This window comes from Lutra lutra, chromosome X, assembly GCF_902655055.1.
Source record: "Lutra lutra chromosome X, mLutLut1.2, whole genome shotgun sequence".
In the NCBI taxonomy this organism is placed as follows: Eukaryota; Metazoa; Chordata; class Mammalia; order Carnivora; family Mustelidae; genus Lutra; species Lutra lutra.
This window is the reverse complement of record NC_062296.1, coordinates 62,833,207-62,854,298: the sequence shown is the minus strand read 5'-3', so window position 1 is coordinate 62,854,298 and position 21,092 is coordinate 62,833,207. Positions and strand designations below refer to the sequence as shown.

Below are 21,092 nucleotides of genomic sequence, written 5' to 3'. Positions count from 1 at the left end.
TAGGCATTTTTATTGCTAGAGAGATTGCTTAAACTAGATCTAAAATAAGCTGATGGATTTTAGGAGCTTTGTGACATTCATGTTAGGTGCTTAGGTCTCTGTGCTTTCTTACAGACCCCTGGTTTTGCTCAGCAATCAGAGCGGCTAAATGGGTCACCACACTGCATTCTGAAATGGCAACAAGGCACTAAACCTGGCTCAGTAGCATGAACTCAGGTGGGAATGGTAATCACTCTAATGGGTTATATTTTCAGATTTTATCCAATGGCAAACTTCTGGGCCAAGAGATTTTAATGCCTTCCGTTAATACCACTGGAAATGCTGCTACAGGCCCTTTCCTGTTACAGACATTTCCTTTCTACAGTTCCTGCCTCTTCTCGTGTTCTATTACTTATTAAGATTTTCTAGGACCCAGTCTCCCACCTCTGCTTTGTTCCTTTCCTGTACACAGCAGCACCTCTTTCTCTTCCTCAATTCAACTTTTGCTGTTTTCCTACTTTCTCTTTAAAGTGCCTTTCTCACAATTTAGTGCGGTGTTCTCTTGTGTGTCCCCTGATCTGTCAGAAGCAGAAATGCTGTAAATTGTTTGTACTCACAAGAAAAACACTGTTTCCTCTATATTAAAAACAACTTTCAGCTGGTTGCAAAGGGAACTGATGAGGTTTGCATGCATGTTCATATTCAGTTCCCCTTTGTGGCCAGTGAGTCTTGAAAAACACTGGAACACACGGGTCAGCTCGTGTTGGGGACGATTGCAGAGGTCCAAATATATGTGGCAACTAGTGCAAGGAATAAGCTAAGTAAGTGAATGTGGGTCTCATGCTCTGATAGTTTCCATTTATGATCCTGCAAATAAAGAAATTTTGAGTAGTGAGTACAAACCAGCATGCTGCTGGTGGTGGTGGTGGGGGGAGCTACCAAAGGGGTGAGCTAGACTAATTGTCATCCCACATCCTTCTAGGCTTTAGTATTGGAGAGGTCAATGAATTTATCCAGCTTTCAGGATCACACTAGCAGAAACAGACTTTTCTTCTAGTTTTACTAAAAAGCTAGAATCCATTCTGGAAACAGATGCTTAAAAAACAAGATTTTATTTATTTGAGAGAGAGACAGTGAGAGAGAGCATGAGAGGGGAAAAGGTCAGAGGGAGAAGCAGATTCCCCTTGGAGCTGGGAGCCCGATGTGGGACTTGATCCCGGGACTCTGGGATCATGACCTGAGCGGAAGGCAGTTGCTTAACCAACTGAGCCACCCAGGTGCCCAGATTCATGATACTTTTGATGCACTTCGTAATATAAGAAATAATCAAAACAAAACAACAGCTCCAAGACCCAAGTGGGACAGAGTGGGCAGCTCTTTACAAAGTAAACTCAACTTTTCTTTTTGAAATATTGCCCAAGAAGCCATGAACTCCGAGGTACACATACTATATTAATCCCCAAGGAAAGAGCCAATGCAAAGGCACTTCCAGGGAAAGATATAAAAAATTAGTTAAAACGTTACCACTGCAAGCACATTAAAAAATGTGGTAGATTAAAATTCTCCACAGCTCCTCCCATTCAGAGGTGGAGTCTTTTGCCCACCTCTTGAATTTGAGCAGATATGTGACTTGCTCTGACCGATAAAAGGTGGTGGACATTGCAGGACATCTGAGCAAAACCTTCAGAGGCCTTGCAGCTTCCAGATTTGCCCTCTCGGAAGCGGAGACCATCACATTAGAAACAAACCCAATAGAAAGATCACATGGAAACAGACGCTCGGCCTGCATAACCATCCCAGCTGGGGCTCCAGACACAAGAGTGAGGCCATCTTGGACCACCCAGTCTCAGCTATGCTGCCAGATGACTAAGAAGTTACAGAGCTGCACTGATGATCCCAGGTAAGAATGACAGAAAAACCGCCCAGCTGAGCCCAGAACAAATCGCAGAACTGAGAGCTGTCCTAAGCCACCAAGTCTGGGGGTGGCAAGAGATAAATGATGCACATAAAATATCAAAGAAAAGTATGCATACTATTTCTAAAAAGGCAACAATGAATACACAGTGAGCGATTTCACTAACAAGAGAGACAACGCCTTGAATTCTTTTACTTGAAAGCTGTGTGTGAGAGGAAGACATAAAGAGACACCTATTTTCCAAACCACTGCAGGGTGGGGAATGGTAGGTTATTAAAGATTTTTTTTAAAGATTTATTTATTTATTTGACAGACAGATCACGAGTAGGCAGAGAGGCAGGCAGAGAGAGAGGGAAGCGTGTTCCCTGCTAAGCAGAGAGGCCAATGCGGGGGCTCGATCCCAGGACTCTGGGATCATGACCTGAGCCGAAGGCAGAGGCTTTCACCTGCTGAGCCACCCAGGTGCCCCAGGGTTATTAAGATTTAAACCAACCATGTGTTCTCTGAGATAACAACAAGCATATGCTCCCCACTGACGGAAAGAAGGGAGGGACGCCTGGGTGGCTCAGTTGGTTAAGCAGCTGCCTTCGGCTCAGGTCATGATCCCAGCGTCCTGGGATCGAGTCCCACATCGGGCTCCTTGCTTGGCGGGGAGCCTGCTTCTCCCTCTGCCTGCCATTCTGTCTGCCTGTGCTCGCTCGCTCTCCTCTCTCTGACAAATAAATAAAATCTTTAAAAAAAAAAAAAAGAAAGAAGGGAATAATGGGGCAACAGCTTAGGGGGTTTCTTAAGTGAAAGGATCTTAGGAGTCCGAGGAAGGACTAAAGGGGACACAACAGGGACTACACTGTCTTCATTAGCTGAAATAGGCTTTAAATCACATTTATTAATAGACAAGTTTTCACTACAAGCCTTTCAGTATTCTTTGACTTTTGAAACTATGTCCTTGAATCGCTGTGATTAGGAGAAAAGCTAAATAAAACTAGAAGAGATGACTACAACTTTCACATACTAAAATGTCAGACTTTCTTTTTTACTGCTCAGGTGATTGTAGTTGTGTTTTATAAAGGCAACTCTTATGGTAATCGCTGGTACAAAACAAAAAAGTACCCAAAGGACATATCCTGTTAAAGGCAGATGACTGGTACTGGCTTTTCATCTTCAGGATGAAATCGTTAAGGAAATCGGGGTGAAATCATGAAAGGAATCCTTGCCCACACAATTACTGTTACTCTCTCACATTTAAAGTGTTTTTTAGCTAGTTAAATAATGACGTTTATCATTCTGTTAGAACTTAAAAACAAACAAACACACACAACTTTTAAATGGTTTTAAGTTTCTGGCTGGAAAACAGAGCAACGCTGACAGCTCCTGCTTCAGTCTTTCATTGCGAGAGGTTTACCCAGGGCTGGTAATACACTGCCCTCTGCTGGCCACGGCGCTGCCAAAGGAACGAGCTGCAGGCTTTGCAGCGAACATCAAACTGCGGTTTTTCTCTTTTCCAATTTTCTATTCCAGCTATTTCCAGAGGTACGTCACTCCGTAGGACTTAGGTTTCCTGGCCTCAATGCTTTACTTGTTGTTTATTAAAACAGCATATTTTAGGCTGGTTTTTGATGGAGGACAGGGAAGAGAAAATCTGGTAATATTAGAAGCTATGCCACAGATGGCACTATTTGAGAATTAGCTCAACACCAAGACTTGTTTAGAGTGACGCCTTCAAGTGACCACTTCAAATCTAATTTATCTGCGTCCATCAGCACAAGAACTGACTTAGGTGAGCATCATCCGTGACTGCTAAAATCAATGGACTGAAAGGGCAACAATACATATTCTCAAAATAGGACCCTCTGATTACTTACCAGCTACAGATGGAAAAAGGCACCTCTACAATGGGGAGTTGGCAGGAGTTAATAAACTTCCAGACTGAAAACTGCAGACAGGTGTATAAGTGAGGTATGTTTTTGGTCACTGGGGATACTGGGTCACCTTACCCCACACCATCAACCAGACTCTGGTGGCAGCCAAGAATATGGGCTCTGAAGTCACACTGCCTGGGTCCAATTCTAAGCCCTACACTATGGCGGTTCTACTAGCATCAGCATTATTTCTCTTCTGTGGGCCTAAATCTCATCTAGAAACTGGTAGTTAGGATGGCATTTAGCTCAGAGATGGTTTAAAAACCGATCGAATATATACAGGAAGCACTTCAGTAGCTGCCATTTATAAGCTTCCTAACAAATGTGGTTCTCAGGAAAGCTTGTTACTTCAGTACTTGGGGCTCTTAAGAGAAAATGAACCCAGACACTGAGATACAGGCAGTAAGACAGGTACGTAACTGCCCCTCGCCTTCCCTTCACATACCTGTTTTGTCCCTTGAATAAGAACAGGAAGTGACATGGAGCAGGGGACTTAACCTCAACACAACAGTATCTAGATATCCAAAAGAAATGATTGGTAATAAACTGGCCAGGAAACCTTGGTCTTGGGAAGAAAGGGACAGTGTGAGTTCCAGGGAACTGATATAGGATGCCTTTTTGGTTCTCCAAATCTCACTGCAGTCTGATGTGCTGTTTCCCAGGGCAGAGGTGTAGGGATGTATCTTATTCCTGGGGCAATATGATGGCCTAAATTATTTTTAGAATTCTATCATCAAAGGTTTCATTTTCAGAAATTTTTCTACTTTTGCCTTTTCAAAAGACCCTTTTTAAAAAAGTTTGAGAGAGAGAGAGAAAAAGAAAGAGAGCAGGGAGAGGGGCAGACGGAGAAGCAGACTCCTGACTGAGCAGGGAGCCCAATGTGGGGCTCAACCCCAGGACCCCCGGATCGAGCCAAAGTCAGGAGCTTAACCGACTGAGCCACCCAGGCGCCCTTCAAAGAACCTTTAAAAAAAAAAATGGTAGGTTCTGAAGCAGGATATGAATTAAACTTAACTGACTCAAAGATGTTGAAATTCAAAATCTGACTGTCCTCAAAAAGATTTTTGCCTCATCTAATCCAATGCTCAAGTTTCTTCCCTTCCCCAAACCTATTTCCCATCTGCTTCCCTCTGCTGCTTCAGAGGGCATTCCAGTTCTTATGGCCGCCACCGAGACTGCTACAGTGTTATTGTGGTATGCGATTCTAGAAGACCACATCTATCCGGTGCACACAAACCTATATGTAGAGACAAAGCCAAAGGCAAAGCATAATGAAACTTTGATTAGTAGGTCCCTCTATGTTTTGTCAGTGGACCTTCCTTACGGAGCTAATCAGTTTTCTGCATGATGATAAACTTTCAAACTCTGGACTACAATTTCTGCTGTTTTAAAAATAGTTCTTGAGGGAGATACTCCCACGATATGCTGAGAAATCAGCTCTTCCAAGCAGAAGTTCTTGAAACCCTGATTAAGGGTGGGACGGCCTGAAGTACAGCTGCTCGAGCAGCAGCAAGGGCCTGCGAGCAGTGCCGTGGGGATGGGGCTGTGGCTAGACACCACATCCTGAAGGGAGCAGGGGGCTCAGCGAGCCTTGAACAAACCACAGCTTTGAGTCAAAGGTCTGTGTTTCACTCTTCAAGGTGACCACTGTCTCGGGTGTGCACTGAACTGGATAAAAGGCTTCCACTGCCCCCCCCTTTTTGGAGTACCACTTATCTTTTGAATGTGCTGTTCTTACACAGACTGTGTGAGGCCTATCTGCTCTGCCTGCATGCCAGCCTCCCGATGGCCCGAACTGCGGACTGGTCAGTAAGAGTACTCAAAAAGGCGAACCACAGCTAGTTTGGACACCAGCCTTAAATAATTGTGTAGCTGGAGCAATGAGGTTCAGGTATGAGTGATGTGTCTTAGATGTCCTTTGCATTTTGGCTCTGATGGAAAGTGATGAGGGACCCTATTCCTGATCCCTATAATCCCTGTGAGTCAGGAAAAGTCTCGTGCACCCTTGCTGTATACAGTTCACCACAGACTGTCAAAATAAATTACCACCTGCCTGTCCTCTGAACCATTCTTACTGAACGACTCCACATGGGTTCTGGGGCCAGAGTGAAACACTCCCTTGACACACACACACACACACACACACACACACACACACGTATCTCCAAAGCGGGAAACTTAACACAAGGCAGGGCTTGTATTCTGGGGGAACTACTCTAACACCTTGAGAGGTAAATCCTAAGGGTCCGAGCAGAACACTCAGGGGATCAGTTTTTGGCAGATGATGTAGGAAAGAATTAGAAGTGTTGGACAAGAGCATTTGCACTTGGATAACAGAAGAGGAACCTTGCAGAAGATATGGATGGGAAAGATGAATGATAAACCAAAGAGAAAGACCGGTGGCCTGAGTGAGAAAAGTCCAAGGGGCCACGTGTACACAGCACTTGTAATCCTTGAAATTTCCACCCGACAAGTTGTATTTTGGCTAATTTTGTATGCTCTGACATTTATGCTTTTCGACCAGTTGTAGTAGTTCTTAGAAAAACATAAATTAGAAAATTCCTTATATTTCAGTTAAGGAATTCAAAAATTGCCTCAATCAAAAAGAATTTATACTGCTATCGATGAGATACAGCTTAGCTTAAAGTTCAAAGCTTTCAATGATTAGAAAATCGGACTTGATTTCTCCCATGGTCAATTCTGCTACTTTAGAGCATAGGACGGGAAGCCCTGTTTGAAGAAAGTAAAAAGTATTCAGAACTTGACCCCAGTTTACTTACCATAAGTACTACCTGGTACAACTAACTGAACCCTGAGAAAGGCCAGTAATTTCTGCTTTCAACGGCAGAGGAAGAGATTGAAAAAAAAATAAATACACATGCTTTCAAGTTCATTTACTTGTTGTGTTGCCTTGGGCACACAATTTAACCTCTTTGGAACTCAATTTCCTTACATGTGAAATGGAACCTCTACCACCCATTGTTAGAGTTCTTACACGTAAAATGCTCTGCCCAGTCCCTACCTAGCACAGAATTATAGCTTAGCATGTGTTCCCTTTCCTTCTAGCTCCTTTGGCCTTCCAGAACAACTATGATTCACTGTTTTCTCCTCTTTCTAATTTGTAGAGCATCTAAAGTCTCTATCACACATCACATTATTAATCTGAATTCTTGGCTTGCTTGTGGAATCGCTCCTGATTTTCTGGAAACCCTATGTTAGCCTGTGGCTAATACACTTCTGTGACTTCCACACACCACTAGAAACACACTAGGAACTTCAATAAATACTCATTAAATGAACTGCACTGGGGTTCCTGGGTGGCTCAGTGGGTTAAAGCCTCTGCCTTCGGCTTAGGTCGTGGTCCTGGGGTCCTGGGATTGAGACCCGCGTTGGGCTCTCTACTCAGCAGGGAGCCTGCTTCCCTTCCTCTCTGCCTACTTGTGATCTCTGTCTGTCAAATAAATAAATAAAATCTTTTAAAAAAATAAACTGCACTGTTTAATACAGAGCACTAAAAATCAATAAGAGACAGGAAGAAATGACAGAACATACACCAATCCAGGCATTCTTGCTCGATAAATGATCAGCTGCCTGACAATCATTTTAAGAAGTACTTTTGACTCTTTCCTAGTCCAATGGTTGACTGACATCTTGTGGTAGCCAGCTACCAAGATGGCTCCCAATGATCACCGTCTCCTGCTATCTACCTCTTCATACTGAATCACTGCTGGCTCTGTGTGACCAAGAAAATACTGCAGAAGTGACAGTGCTGACTTCAGAGGCTAGATTAAACAAAAAAAAGATATTGCACCTATGGTCTTGTTTTGAGTCACTTGCTGTATGTGTGTGTGTATGTAAGCCAGTCATCATGTTGTGAGGACAGATGGCTGCATGATCTTGGGCAATTTATGTGACCTTTCTGAGGTTGTTTTCCTCACCTTTAAATTGAATATATTTTGTACTATTTATTTCACAGTGTATTGTGAAGATGAAATAAGACAAAACACAGACCAGGATGCCTGGCATATAATAAGCTTTCATTAAGTGTGGCTACTACTGGTGGTGGTGGGAGAAGCTACAGGAATTGACTGGATGTGAGATGTGAAGGAAAGAGAGGAACCAGGATAATTCCTAGGTTTTTGGCTTGAATAATGAGAAAGTGATGCTGTCATTTACTGAGTCTGGGGACAATGGAGGAAACGTAGGGGAGGGCAAGAGCGGTCTCTCTGTCTCTCTCTTTTTTTGACTAAAGGGGCTTACGCCTCAAAGTGGTAATATTAAAATGATCTCTCAATCACTTATAAACAGCATTCCACTTCCATTCTCTAAATTAGTTCAAACGGGTTTTTGTTCTAAGTGATTCCTTCCTGGGACATGAGAAATTGATGAAGTAAAAATAATAGGAATTCCAGAGAGGCCAAATTACTGTGCAGTCCATGGCCACACAACCCCGGATGAGTCACTGTCCTTAATGAAATAATAGCAAGCATGACAAAGATGAACAGCAGCAGAACAAAATCCACTTAAGTAGTTCTCACTTTTGTTTTACAGAGAACAATTATGCAAACAGTAGGGAGGACTTAAGCAATCAACACGAAAAAAGATACACATTGGGGGTTATGAGAAATGGCAAGGTCCTTCTATTAATTTTTTTTTTAAAGATTTTATTTATTTGTCAGAGAGAGAGGGAGAGAGAGCAAGCACAGGCAGACAGAATGGCAGGCAGAGGCAGAGGGAGAAGCAGGCTCCTGCTGAGCAAGGAGCCCGATGCGGGACTCGATCCCAGGACGCTGGAATCATGACCTGAGCCGAAGGCAGCTGCTTAACCAACTGAGCCACCCAGGCGTCCCATCCTTCTATTAATTTTAAATGCAGATTTACTGATAACTGAAGTGCTCAAGTTTGATGAAATTAGATTTCTGTTCCCATTCTCTGACTCCCTCCTGATGGTTTCACTACACAAGGGAGGGTAGTGTGTGACGCTAGTCTGGCTCCTCAGCTGTACCCTGAGCTTTCAGTTAGTTACTAGTTCCTAGGCTCATTACATGATCCTATATATAAAACTGGATTCTTTATAGCATGATGTAACTATTCATTATATCCGAGGAATATTTGGTCTTCAGATTCTGGCACTTTCTGGGATTCCCCAAAGCCTTTATGAAATGCTCCAAACCATGGACACTAATTTGAATCTGAATGGGGGCTCACAGGGTAGTTGGAAGTAGAATGGGTTAGTTCACTTGGTAACCTAGTTGGGACCCAAACTCGAGTGCAGTCTGTATTTACTTACAGTGTGCTACGCTGGGTCGCACTTCTTGACTTTTCAAAAAAAAAAAAAAGACTATTTTTGTGGAGGAGGGGGCAAGCACTAGTGGGTGGGAGGGACAGAGGAAGCAGACTCCCCACTAAGCAGGAAGCCTGATGTGGGACTGGACCCCAGGACCCTGAAATCATGACCTGAACGGAAGGCAGACGTTGAACCGACTGAGCCACCCTCAGATCAGGTGCCCTGGATCTCACTCACTTCTTTATCCTTAAAATGAAGGGTTTGTTTCCATAGACGATCATGAAGTTCTATTCCAGCTCTGTGATATCTGATTTCAGTAAGCCGCTACTGGTAAGAAAACTTTGGGTTTGTTTCCTTTTATTCTTGATAAAGATGAACTGTAAATGAACTATCCACAAGCGATTTTACAGACAAGTTTGCACTAATATTTTCTTGGGTGAGTATGAAGTGGTTCCCTCTACCACTGTGATGTATAAAACTAACTACGGGGACTAAACCTTTGAACTTAACTTCAGCCAAGCATGCTAATATAAAGCTCCTTGAGGTAGAACTGGTTCATAAAATAATCATAAGGAAGTACAATATATATATTGTCCACCAACTTCCTCCCACCACAGAAATAGAGAAATGAGGGTTTTTTTTGAGAGGTAGTTGCTACATTTACCATAACTATTCAATTTCTTCAATACTGTTTAATTTCCTTTTTCCCCTCACTGTAGTTGGTGTCATGCAAGAATCTGGTCGCACGGACTAGAACTGAAAGATACTGGATGGTCAGAGAACTTTAAGTCTGAAATTTTGCATCCCTGTCCTGAACAACAGAGCCTTGATTGGTGTAAACTACTTGTGCAGGTAAGACTGATCACTTACTTATAGCTTAAAAGTTAACTCTGTAAAAACTCTAACAGGACTAAAATGTTTAAATTTTGATAACTGATCATCAGAGTCTTTCTCCCTCCTTTTTGTTTGGAAGCATCTGCTAGTGTGAAATAGCAAAGCGAGGTGACAAGGGGAATACGATCTGTGAATACAGAAGTACTATTACCTTTTCAGATTTTAGTATATAACGCATTATCTACACAAGGCAGGGGTAGTGTTTTTCTTTACTATAACCATAAAAGGAAGTTCCATTTCTTTCTTGCCTTTTTAAAAAAAGTTTTTATTTATTTATTTGACCAAGAAAGAGAGAGAGAGAGAGAGAACACACACGGAGCCAGAGGGAGAAGCAGGCACCCCACTGAGCAAGGAGCCCGATGCGGAACTCAATCCCTAGGATCATGACCTGAGCTGAAGGCAGACACTTAACTGACTGAGCCACCAGGCACCCTGGAAGCTCCATTTGTTATAAAAAGATCTACTTGGATTGAATCAATTGTTCTTAGGAAATAAACTGGCTTATTTTACTCTCTATCTGACTGGTTTTAAATCAATATTAATCAGGCTTTATATATTTACAACTGAGAGTGCACTAATTGCAACCAGATTCCAATCTGCTGGGCTGCACTGCATTCAGATACATACTCACTCTGAAGCATCTGGACTGTTTTCTAAATAAAAATTGCAAAGAAACAAAATGATAGACACTGTTAGACATTAGTAAAGGGTCTCCGTACTGGAAGCTAGAGGCACTGTACAGACCCTCAGGCTTTCAAAGTCCTTGTGTGGGGATTGCTTGGTTTAAAAAATTACTTAAGGGGCACATGGGTGGCTCAGTGGGTTAAAGCCTCTGCCTTCGGTTCAGGTCATGATCTCAGGGTCCTGGGATCGAGCCCCACATCAGGCTCCCTGCTCAGCGGGAAGCCTGCTTCCCTTCCTCTCTCTCTGCCTGCTTCCCTTCCTCTCTCTCTGCCTGCCTCTTTGTCTACTTGTGATCTCTGTCTGTCAAATAAATAAATAAAATATTTCAAAAAATAAAAAATAAAAAAATAAATTACTTAAAAATTCTAACAGCATATTTGGGAAAAAACCTTCCCTATTTCTGTAATCCATGATGCAAAACTTAAAACTGTGACTCTGAAGAGGGGCAGAGTGAAATAGCTCAGAGGGGCTGGGGGCATATATGAAGGTAGATCCATGGCAACATTTTTGTGTTTATCAAAAGACCGAATGTGATTTAAAAAAAGGTTTAAAGAATCCCCACTCTAGATTTTTATGAAAGAGAATGTGGTACCTAGAAAGCTATGGTGATAAACACAGAGAAATGTGGCACATTCTGAATAAAGCTCATGATTCTTACTTGACCTGAATCCAATAACTTGTAATTCCCACCTGAAAGAAATAAGGAAGAACAAAATAATGAAAGAGAGTTTGTATGTGACTCTTCAACATTTCCTGTGTACCATCCGATGCAAGAAAGATTAAAAAAAAAAAGATTTAAAAATAAGACATGGGGCACCTGGTTAACTAAGTCGGAAGAGCATGTGACGCTTGATCTCGGGATCCTAGGTTCGAGCCTCGTGTTGGGTGTAGAGATTACTCCAAAAAAAATAAACTTAAAAACAAAAAATAAAACATAAAAAACAAAAACCACGCCTTTATTTATGCTGTGATTAAAATGTCTTCTAAAAAAATCACATTCTCTGAAAAAACAAGGTACTAAAATTATACACAAAGACACATGAGGGCACTCTAACCAACAAGCATAGCAACTACAGTTTTGGCACAGAATTTAAAGTAAACTTTAAAAAAAAACTGAAGTATGGTATTTTAACATTAAATATTTGAAAGAGGAAATTTCTGATGTCTTTTGGTAAAGACCTTGGGATTTTGATGTCTATCCTTGGTCACTATACTTGCCTTCTGTTTGAGTCAGGATCTTGTCTGAGTATTTGTGTGGAATTAAGTTTACTTCTGAAATGGAAAATGACACTATTCTAAGGGTATTAGATTACAGAGGGTGCTTTAACCTCATCCCGGAGAGAAGCCATTTTGAAAAGCATTTATGTACACTTTATGTACAATTAAGGTGGTAGTTAAAAGTCTTAAGTAGTAGGGTGGCCACAAAATACTTTTGTAACACTTTCCTTTGGCCAGTATGTATTGCTTTCATGTGCTTTAAAATATCTCAATTACCTTTCTAGGCAAAAAAACAATCAAAGAATGATAAATCTTGGGCCTTTAACTATTTGTATCAAATTTCATTTTTTATACAAAGGTACTGTCCACCATCAAGTCTTACTTGTAGTTCCACTGGACAACCGTGATTAGAAAAGGTAAGAAAGCATCTATATCCTCTCTTTCCACCCAATACATTTACATTACTATTTTATTTCATCCAATGCTTTCAAAAAACTATTCAGTTTAAATACCATCTATAATTTTAACATTAAATATCTGCCATTCTGTTCTAGCTCCTGAGACAAAATTCCAAGAAAATCTGATATAAATGAGCAACAATTCAACATGTATTCAACCATCCAGGATCTCTTCCCTGGCTTTGCCAATCATTTACACCTTCCTCTGCATCATTGGTCTCTTTGGAAATTCTCTCTCTCAATGGGTATTTTTAACAAAGATAGGCAAGAAAACATCAACGCACATCTACCTAGCACATCTTGTGACTGCAAACTTACTTGTGTGCAGTGCTATGCCTTTCATGGGTATCTATTTCCTAAAAGGTTCTCAATGGGAGTATCGATCTGCACAATGCACAGTGGTCAATTTTTTGGGAACTCTATCCATGCATGTAAGTATGTTTGTTAGCCTCTTAATTTTAAGTTGGATTGCCATAAGCCGCTATGCTACCTTAATGAAAAAGGACTCAGTACAAGAGACCACTTCGTGCTACGAGAAAGTATTTTATGGCCATTTACTGAAAAAATTTCGCCAGCCCAACTTTGCTAGAAAACTGTGTGTTTACATATGGGGAGTTGTACTAGGCATAATTATGCCAGTTATCATATACTACTCAGTTGTAGAGGCTACAGAAGGAGAGGAGAATGTGTGCTATAACCGGCAGACGGAACTAGGAGCCATGATCTCGCAGACCGCGGGCCTCATTGGAACCACATTTATCGGATTTTCCTTTTTAGTCGTACTAACATCATATTACTCTTTTGTCAACCATCTGAGAAAAATAAGGACCTGTACATCCATTATGGAGAAAGATCTGACTTACAGTTCTGTGAAAAGGCACCTTTTGGTCATCCAGATTCTACTAATAGTTTGCTTCCTTCCATACAGCATTTTTAAACCCATTTTTTATGTTCTACACCAAAGTGAAAACTGTCAGCGACTGAATTATTTAATTGAAATTAAAAATGTCCTCACCTGTCTTGCATCAGCTAGAAGTAGCACAGACCCCATTATATTTCTTTTTTTAGATAAAACGTTCAAAAAGACACTATATAATCTCTTTACAAAATCGGAATCCCCACATATACAAGCCTATAGTTGACTTCTGAATAGAAAACACCACCAAACAGAAAAGTGTTTATATGGCTACTAGGGATATTGAACTACATGATCAACAGGTCACAGCTTGCTTGAAAGCAGGCAGTAGAAAAACCTCTTCGGTTTTTAGAAACAATCATAAAATTCATTTTACAGCTCTACTAATACTGCAAGTTGAGATGGCAGAGCCTCTCAGAGGCAAAAGTCAAGCATATTAAAAGGATCTCACTGCATATGAAAGCAAAAGACCATTTTCTCTTTAAACGCAACTATGTATGCTTTTCTTTAAAACACAACAGGTCATGACTGCAGGATAAAGCAGCAAATGGTTTATAACTTTTCTGCTTTCTAGTAGTTGCAGTGTAAGGGCCCATCTATGGCTAGTGTTTTTTGGTAACTTTAAAAATGAGTAAAAGAAAAAAAGTGAATCAGAAATTATGTCGCTCAAGTCCTATCCAGATGTATGAATAGCAGAGTGTAAAAATCCAAGGTTTTATAAAGGCATTATCTTGTATCATCTGCTTATGTTACTGGGAGAAGCAATATTCATTGATTCCCATATTTATTAAGCCAGTGTTTTTATAAATATATTTGAATATTTGGATTAAGTTTGGTCAAAATAAAGAGCGAATATGATGTCATTATATGCCTATCTTTATCACATCTTGTAAATTTCCCTCTGTATTCAATATAAATAATGTAATTAATGACAAATGGTATCTGGCATGCAGATATGTCCAATTAATTTTTGTGCAATTAAATGAATGAATAGTAAGGGCAGTATAATAGTATTGTTGTTGAGAGATTGGTCTCGAGTTAGATTCCCTGGGTTCGGTCCTAGCTGAAGCTCTTATTTAGCCAGAGAATTCTCAGTAAACTACTTAACCTCTTCAAGTGTTAATTTCATCATTTGCAGAATGGAAAAATACTATGTAATTCATAGGTACTATTATTAAATCAGATGATGTTACTATTCTGAGTAGCTGTCATTCACTAAGCATTTGCTATGTGCCAGACACTCTGTTTATATGCTTTGCATGTATTTTAATCATCACCACCATAAAGGATGCCAATTTGCTGATGAAAAACCTGAAGTGCATAGATAAGTCACCCCAATTTTCTCCAGTACCTAAATAAATATTTAAACAGTAAGCATTTCTCGGTCATTTCTTTCTTTCATGTAGTCTCGTCAGCAAGATAAATGATGGGGACTATACTCTGTGCTATACACAGTCTAATTAAAAAAACATTTTTTTCATGTGTTTTATTTTCCCAAAAAGATCATAAGTGCCTTTTGAGCTGTACTCTGCTTTCAATTTCTATACCCACGGTACTTGCATTATCTGCTCAGATAAGAGCCAGACAAAAACAGTTAAATGAAACTGAAGTTGAATAAATGTTAATGGTAACCTCTTACTTCCTCAGAGACTGCTCAGAGACTCATTTATTCACTTCGTGGTCATTTCTTCGGTGATCGGAAAGAAGTGTAAAGTAAGTTCACATAGCACTTCTAAGCCTTTAATCTCATAGCATGTTTTGTTCCTGAATTAAAAAATGTAGAAACAATACACTTGTACAGATTCCCCAAGAGCCATGTGTTCAATGTCACCAGAGGTTTTTCTAACACATCTGCATAATTTTCATTAAAAAAGAATAGAAAACAAACAGTAAATATCACCCCCTTTTAGTGCAATGCTTAACTGAGAGAAGAAAATGTTCAGAAAAACAGTCTGAAGAAAATGCATGTTGGCTCCAAATGTTTACAGGGTACATGTATTCTTTTATAGCAGTGATCTGATCTCTGGCAGATTAATTTGCAGACACAAAGGCAGACCTGGGAACTCTAGGTTGATTCCCTAAGTGCTGGCTGTAAACAGAGGTGTCCAATCATTGCTTTCATTTTACATAAGTAATACAGTATTAAATCTCACCATATATATATATGGATGTGTGTGTGTGTGTATATCTATGTCTATATGTATACCTCCTCTAAAGATCATTATTAAAAACATCACTTTGCCTTGCCACAATTTTATGTAAAAGATATAAAATATTATCAAAGTAGAGTTTCCCACATTTAAAGAAGAGGAAAAGAGGTATGCAATTTCTCTTTAAGTTACTCATTCTGATAGAAAATTCCCATTTTAATTCTCTGTCCTGAGCTTATTATCACCATGCTCAACTTCACACCACAGATACTTTCCTGAACAGGTAATTGTAAAACATGTTGAATTTTTTTGTGTAATGAACAAACTGACCATTTAATGTTGTGGTAAATATTTTAGAGGAAACACTACTTTCTAAATTACTCTACCTTTAAAGTGTGGATTTCAGAAAAACTGTGCTCAAAAAACTTTTATTGTAATATTTGACACAAGATGTCATGTTGTATGTTAGCTTAGTTTCAGGTGCACAGCATAGTTGATTCGATAATTCTATACATTATTCAGTGCTCATCACGGTAAGTGTAGCCACCATCTGTGACCGTATAACATTACTACAATATTATTGGCTGTATTCCCTATGTTGCACTTCTCATCTCCATGACTAGTTTCTTTTGTAACAACTGGAAGTTTGTGCCTCTTAACCCCCTTCACCTGTTTCACCCATTCCTTCACTCCCCTGCCTTCTGGCAAACACTTGTTTGAGAAAAGCAAGGTTTTTAATGCGTGGGTTACAGCCAAACAAAATCGCAGAAGCTCCAAATGTCAGCCTGTTCGCCAAACAAGCTTCACTACAGAAAACAGGCATGACAAATATTTGTTTTCCCTTTTATCCTTTCCATATACACACTCCCATTAAGGTGGCTTTCAAACTACTCATTGGGAATACAACCATTAACAACAGATGAGCAGGGCGCCTGGATGGCTCAGTGGGTTAAGCCTCTGCCTTCCGCTCAGGTCATGATCTCAGGGTCCTGGGATCAAGGCCCACATCGGGCTCTCTGCTCAGTGGGGATCCTGCTTCCCCCTCTCTCTTTGCCTGCCTTTCTGCCTACTTGTGACTTCTCTCTCTCTGTCAAATAAATAAATAAAATCTTAAAAAAAAAAGAATAGATGAGCAAACTTATGGATAGACTAGTCAACCTGGAAGAGCTTCTACTTCCTGCGGTGTGGGAGGGGAAGATGTCAACCTTCTTTATTCGGTAAGGACTCTCCCAGCCCATCCTGGGCCTTGCAGGCTACAGAGTGGGGGTTGTCAGGAACAAATGTGGGAAGAAGACAAGCTGAAAGGAAATCTGGCTTGGCAAACTGCAAAAGCAGCACAGAGGGACACTGGTAATTTGCTAAGCATTTCAACCCTACCACCTAAAGCCATGGACCTTCCTCTGACTGCTCCCAAATTCAAATTGAATGGATACTGGTGGGAAGAGTTACGACAGCTAGAAAGGTTTTCTACCTGACATGAGAAAATGCTTTGGCCGTATCATACGTGCTCGCTACCCTGGCGCACAAGGACAGCAGTGGTGAAAGAATTCACATCTAATAAGCAAAAGACACAGACATTCTTTTTTTTCTTTCTTTTTTTTTTTTTAAAGTAATCTTTACTCCCAACACAGGGCTTGAACTCATGACCTCAAGATCATGAGCTGCATGCTTCCCCTGACCAAGTCAGGCTGGCGCCCCTCATTCTTGTCTTTCTAAATCAAGGAGATGATTTCTTTTTGGAACGGTGGGGTGGGAGTAGAGAAGCAAGGCAGTTAGAAACACAAGACAAATTTTAGATCTTATAATTCATGACGTTTTTCTAAGTACAATTATTAAAATCCCACATTCAAGCTAACCATGCATTATGTTCAATCTTGCTAAAGTAATGCAGAGGATGAATCAGTGTGTGTCTTATAATAAAGAATAACCCCCCCCACGTTTTCATTTTAATGAGAATTTCAATTTCTTGATACAATATGAGGGACTTCTGGGAAGTTGGGAGTAAGAGAGGTAGAAGAAATGTCAGCAACCAAGCGCAATAGGGGAAGAAATACTGTACGAAATCCATAATGCCATAGCAACTAGTGTAATGTGATGAACACCTGTTTATCAAGTCTGGCCCTACGCAGGTGAAAGGGGAACTGAGAACAGAAGGGGACCAAAGAGCAGCCAGGCGTGTTCACCAGTTAGGAGGAAAACCATTTCAAGGAAGCGCAGGCAGAAATGCTTGGGTGGAGGCTTCTGGCTGAGTGTCTATGACTGTCTGGCTCTGGGGTTTGCACAGTTCTGAGAACTCGACACCAAGCCCCCAAACCTCCCGGGCACAGGTCCCACTCGGAACAGAAAGTAACTTTGTGCACGGCCATTTGCATTTAGAGAAGCGGCGCAACTTCAACTTCAGCTATTAAAATTGGATGTCAGTAGGTCAGAGCCACAGAAAGGTCTAAGAATGCTTTGTCTCTCCACGCCCAGGTGACGTAGGGTAAAGCTGTCTCCAGGAGTTGGGGGGCGACAAGAAAAACCCCCTCACTCTTAACGCTTAATAGAGCCACTGAAGGCAGGCAAGGAGCCAGGCTTTGCATTTACCTTGGCAACTGTACTATTTCTTTCTAGAGTTCTTTTAATTTCGTGGTGAGAGGAAGAAATGAGAAAGATGTGAAATATAATGAAAGTTTTCGTATCCTCTCACAAGAAAATGAGGAATAAAAGGGAAGAGGACAGAAAAAAGAAGACACGCATGCCTTAATAAATGCCTGTGGGGAGGTGAAGCAGGAACAATGTAGTATTATACAGTGGGTCTTAACCAGGGGAGACTTTTGTGCCCGTGGGGACATTTGGCAATGACTGGAGACATTTCTGATGGTCACAACTAAGGGGAAATACTATTGCTATGTAGTGAGTAGAGGCAGTAATACACAGGACAGCCTCCCACAAGAAAATACCTGACCCAAAATGTCACTAGTGTGGGACACTTGGGAGTTGGGAGAAACCTGTACTACGAAGATATGCTTCCCTGAATTTCAAAGCGTTACACAATTGCCTTTTATGCAATTTATGCTTCTCCAAAGCAAGTTCCCACAGCAGGTCATGAGGTACCATATATTCAAATCTAACTTTGATATGACCAAACATTTTTAGACTCAACTACAATGTTTTCAAAAAGAAATGCCTATCAAGTTAAGAAAAAACATTACTAATTAATAAAATGCCAGGACCTCTGGAAAAATCTAATGCCTTGGGATCGGTGCATGGGTTATGAGACAGAAGGAAAGGGAGAGAACATGAGAATATTCTTGGCAAGATGAAACAGATGACTAAGTAAATGCTTCTAAAAGGAATACAACATGGCAATGTTTTTGTATTTTCTTTAGTTAAGCATAAGGGAAGAAAACTTTGACAAAAAGAAACTACAGAAACCAAAACCTATACAGAAATCTACACACAGGCCAGTCACTGAATATAGGCTATCTGAACGTGATGAAAAGCTAACAGGCTGCTTTATTAGCAAACATTAACAACGTGTCAAATAGAAATTTGAAATTATTAGCCATGTGAGATGTACTGTTATTGAAGTTTTATAATGACCACAACGTTGGAAAACTCCTGTGACAAGGTCCTGAATAAAACTACTTCGGGTTACCTGAGTTACTAAAGTTATATTAGCAAACCCTGTTGACCCAACCTTCAGAATATATCTGGAATCTACATTTTTACTCCCTCACTGCTACCACTCTAGTCCAGCTAGGCAGGACCATCTTCTGTTTCCCTGCTTCCACCTGTGAGCCCCTAGTTCAATGTATCATCAACGAAGCAATGTACTGCTGTTACTGTGGAAAGTCAGATCACAGTCTGTTCAAAACCCTCCAGGGAATCCCCATTTCTCTCAGAGTAGAAGTCAAAGCCCCTCCCCTCCTTTCCTCTCTAACCTCATCTACCTATCCACTCTCCTTACGGCTCAATTCACCCCAGCCTCACTGGCCTCCTTGCTATTCTGCAAATAGGTCTGTTATGCTCCTGCTTTAGTGCCTTCGCACTGGCTGTTCCTTCTACCCAGCACGTTCTTCCTTTGCGTAGCAGTCAGCCCACTTTCTCTCCTCCTGTGAGTACTTGCTCAGATGTCATCTTTTCAATGTGGTCTTCTCTGACCACCCTGTTTAAAATTGCAACCCCTTCTCTAAGCAGTCCCTATCCCTTTGGCCACTCTGTTTCCCTTGCAGTCCCTTTCACATCTCAACCTATTATGTGGTTGACTTATTTATGCTTTGGTTAGCGTTGGTCTCCCTGAATTAGAAAGCCAGCTTATTCCACGGAGGCAGTGACTCTGTTTTGTTCATTGATAGAGCTCCGGTTCTCAGACAACTGCCTCACCTCCCTCCCCCGAAAGCACTTGATACATAGTTTTGGATGAATGTCTTAACAAAAATTTACCCAAATTCATAATTGCTGATTAGCTAAATGTGAGTATTCCATTTACCCATATAAAACATACAGATTTCAGGCACTGAAATATAATGAATGTCAACATTAGTGTGTGCTCTGTGTTGAGTGCACTTGCCAACTGGATGATGGTACCTTTTCTTCTTATTTGCAGTTTGAGAATTACTTCTATCTTCACTTCCTCAACATGTTTCTGGGTGCTTCCTCAAACTTATTTGGCATGTGCCTTAGGGATAATAAACTAATAAAATCTCATGCAAAACTAATTCTGAGCCTTTCCTTGAAAAGCCCTTTTGTCTTCATGTAACTTCCCTATGACTCAAGACCAGGCTCAAACATGATCTCTGTGAAGTTTCTCGGGCTCTGTCTTTTAATGTTATTTCCCACCCTCTACCTTGGACAATAATTATTTGTTTTGTTTGTCTGTAAAGATGGCCACAGATAAATTCCTAATGTTGCCCCTCCAACCAGAAGACACAATCTATTTTTCCTCCTCTTGAATCCACGCTAGTCTTATAATCTATTGACTAACATAATGCAGAGAACTTGACACAGTGTTAACCTACGGTCTAGGCGTCAAGAGACCTGGCAATTTCCACCTTTGCTTGTTTGGAGCCCCGAGACACCGTCCTGCTGGAGACGGGGCCCCATGAAGACAGAGAGAGAGGGAAGAAGGAGGGAGGGAGGAATACCCTGAATGAGAGACTGCAAAAAGGGCCCAGCAAGCTCCTAGCTGTTCTGGTCATTTCAGTGGACATGCCACAAGACTGAAGCCCATGTGGGTACTACCCATGCTGCCTCAGCCCAAATTCTGTCAACAGAATCGAGCCGTCCCCATCAAGCTCTGCCCAAAATTATAGAATTGTGAGCAAATAAATAGCAGTTGTTGTGTGAAGTCCCCAAGTTCAGTTATGTGTTGATCTGCAGCCATCGGTAACAGATACACTGCCTCATCCCCCTACTGAGACCATCATAGTATCTCTAGGGTTCCAAGCACAGCATTGTGCATCAAGTACACACTCGAATATTTGTTGAATAAATCGATCAGAAGGTAAATAAGAAGCTGAAGCACAATATTCAAATATAACTACTTCGGGATTTTATTTGGTTTTGGATGATCATATCAAATACCATGACTAATCAAAAGCTGACTGTATTTCTTTTAATTTTTAAAATATTTTATAATTTTTTTAAAAACATATAATCTATTTTTAGCCCCAGGGGTACAGGTCTGT

The 21,092-nt window shown here is 40.8% G+C and overlaps 2 protein-coding genes across 10 annotated transcripts in view; one reads left to right on the top strand and one right to left on the bottom strand.

The window, feature by feature from the left end:
* CASK (calcium/calmodulin dependent serine protein kinase) overlaps positions 1-21,092 on the bottom strand; it is a 353,809-nt gene that overhangs the window by 154,630 nt on the left and 178,087 nt on the right. The window lies entirely within an intron of this gene.
* Positions 1,864-14,644, top strand: GPR82 (G protein-coupled receptor 82). 2 transcript variants are annotated; one of them, XM_047715159.1, is made up of 4 exons: positions 1,864-1,879; positions 9,820-9,952; positions 12,255-12,312; positions 12,451-14,644. In XM_047715159.1, the coding sequence occupies exon 4, from the start codon at positions 12,486-12,488 to the stop codon at positions 13,494-13,496; it is 1,011 nt and encodes a 336-aa protein (XP_047571115.1). In that variant the 5' UTR covers positions 1,864-1,879; positions 9,820-9,952; positions 12,255-12,312; positions 12,451-12,485; the 3' UTR covers positions 13,497-14,644. The 2 variants fall into 2 exon arrangements, with proteins under 2 accessions (XP_047571115.1, XP_047571116.1); XM_047715160.1 differs by lacking the exon at positions 1,864-1,879 and adding an exon at positions 9,300-9,430 and having other exon boundaries at positions 12,249-12,312.

Excerpts from the sequence above, each read along its gene's own strand:
- GPR82 (XM_047715159.1), top strand. The coding sequence starts at position 12,486 with ATGAGCAACAATTCAACATGTATTCAACCATCCAGGATCTCTTCCCTG.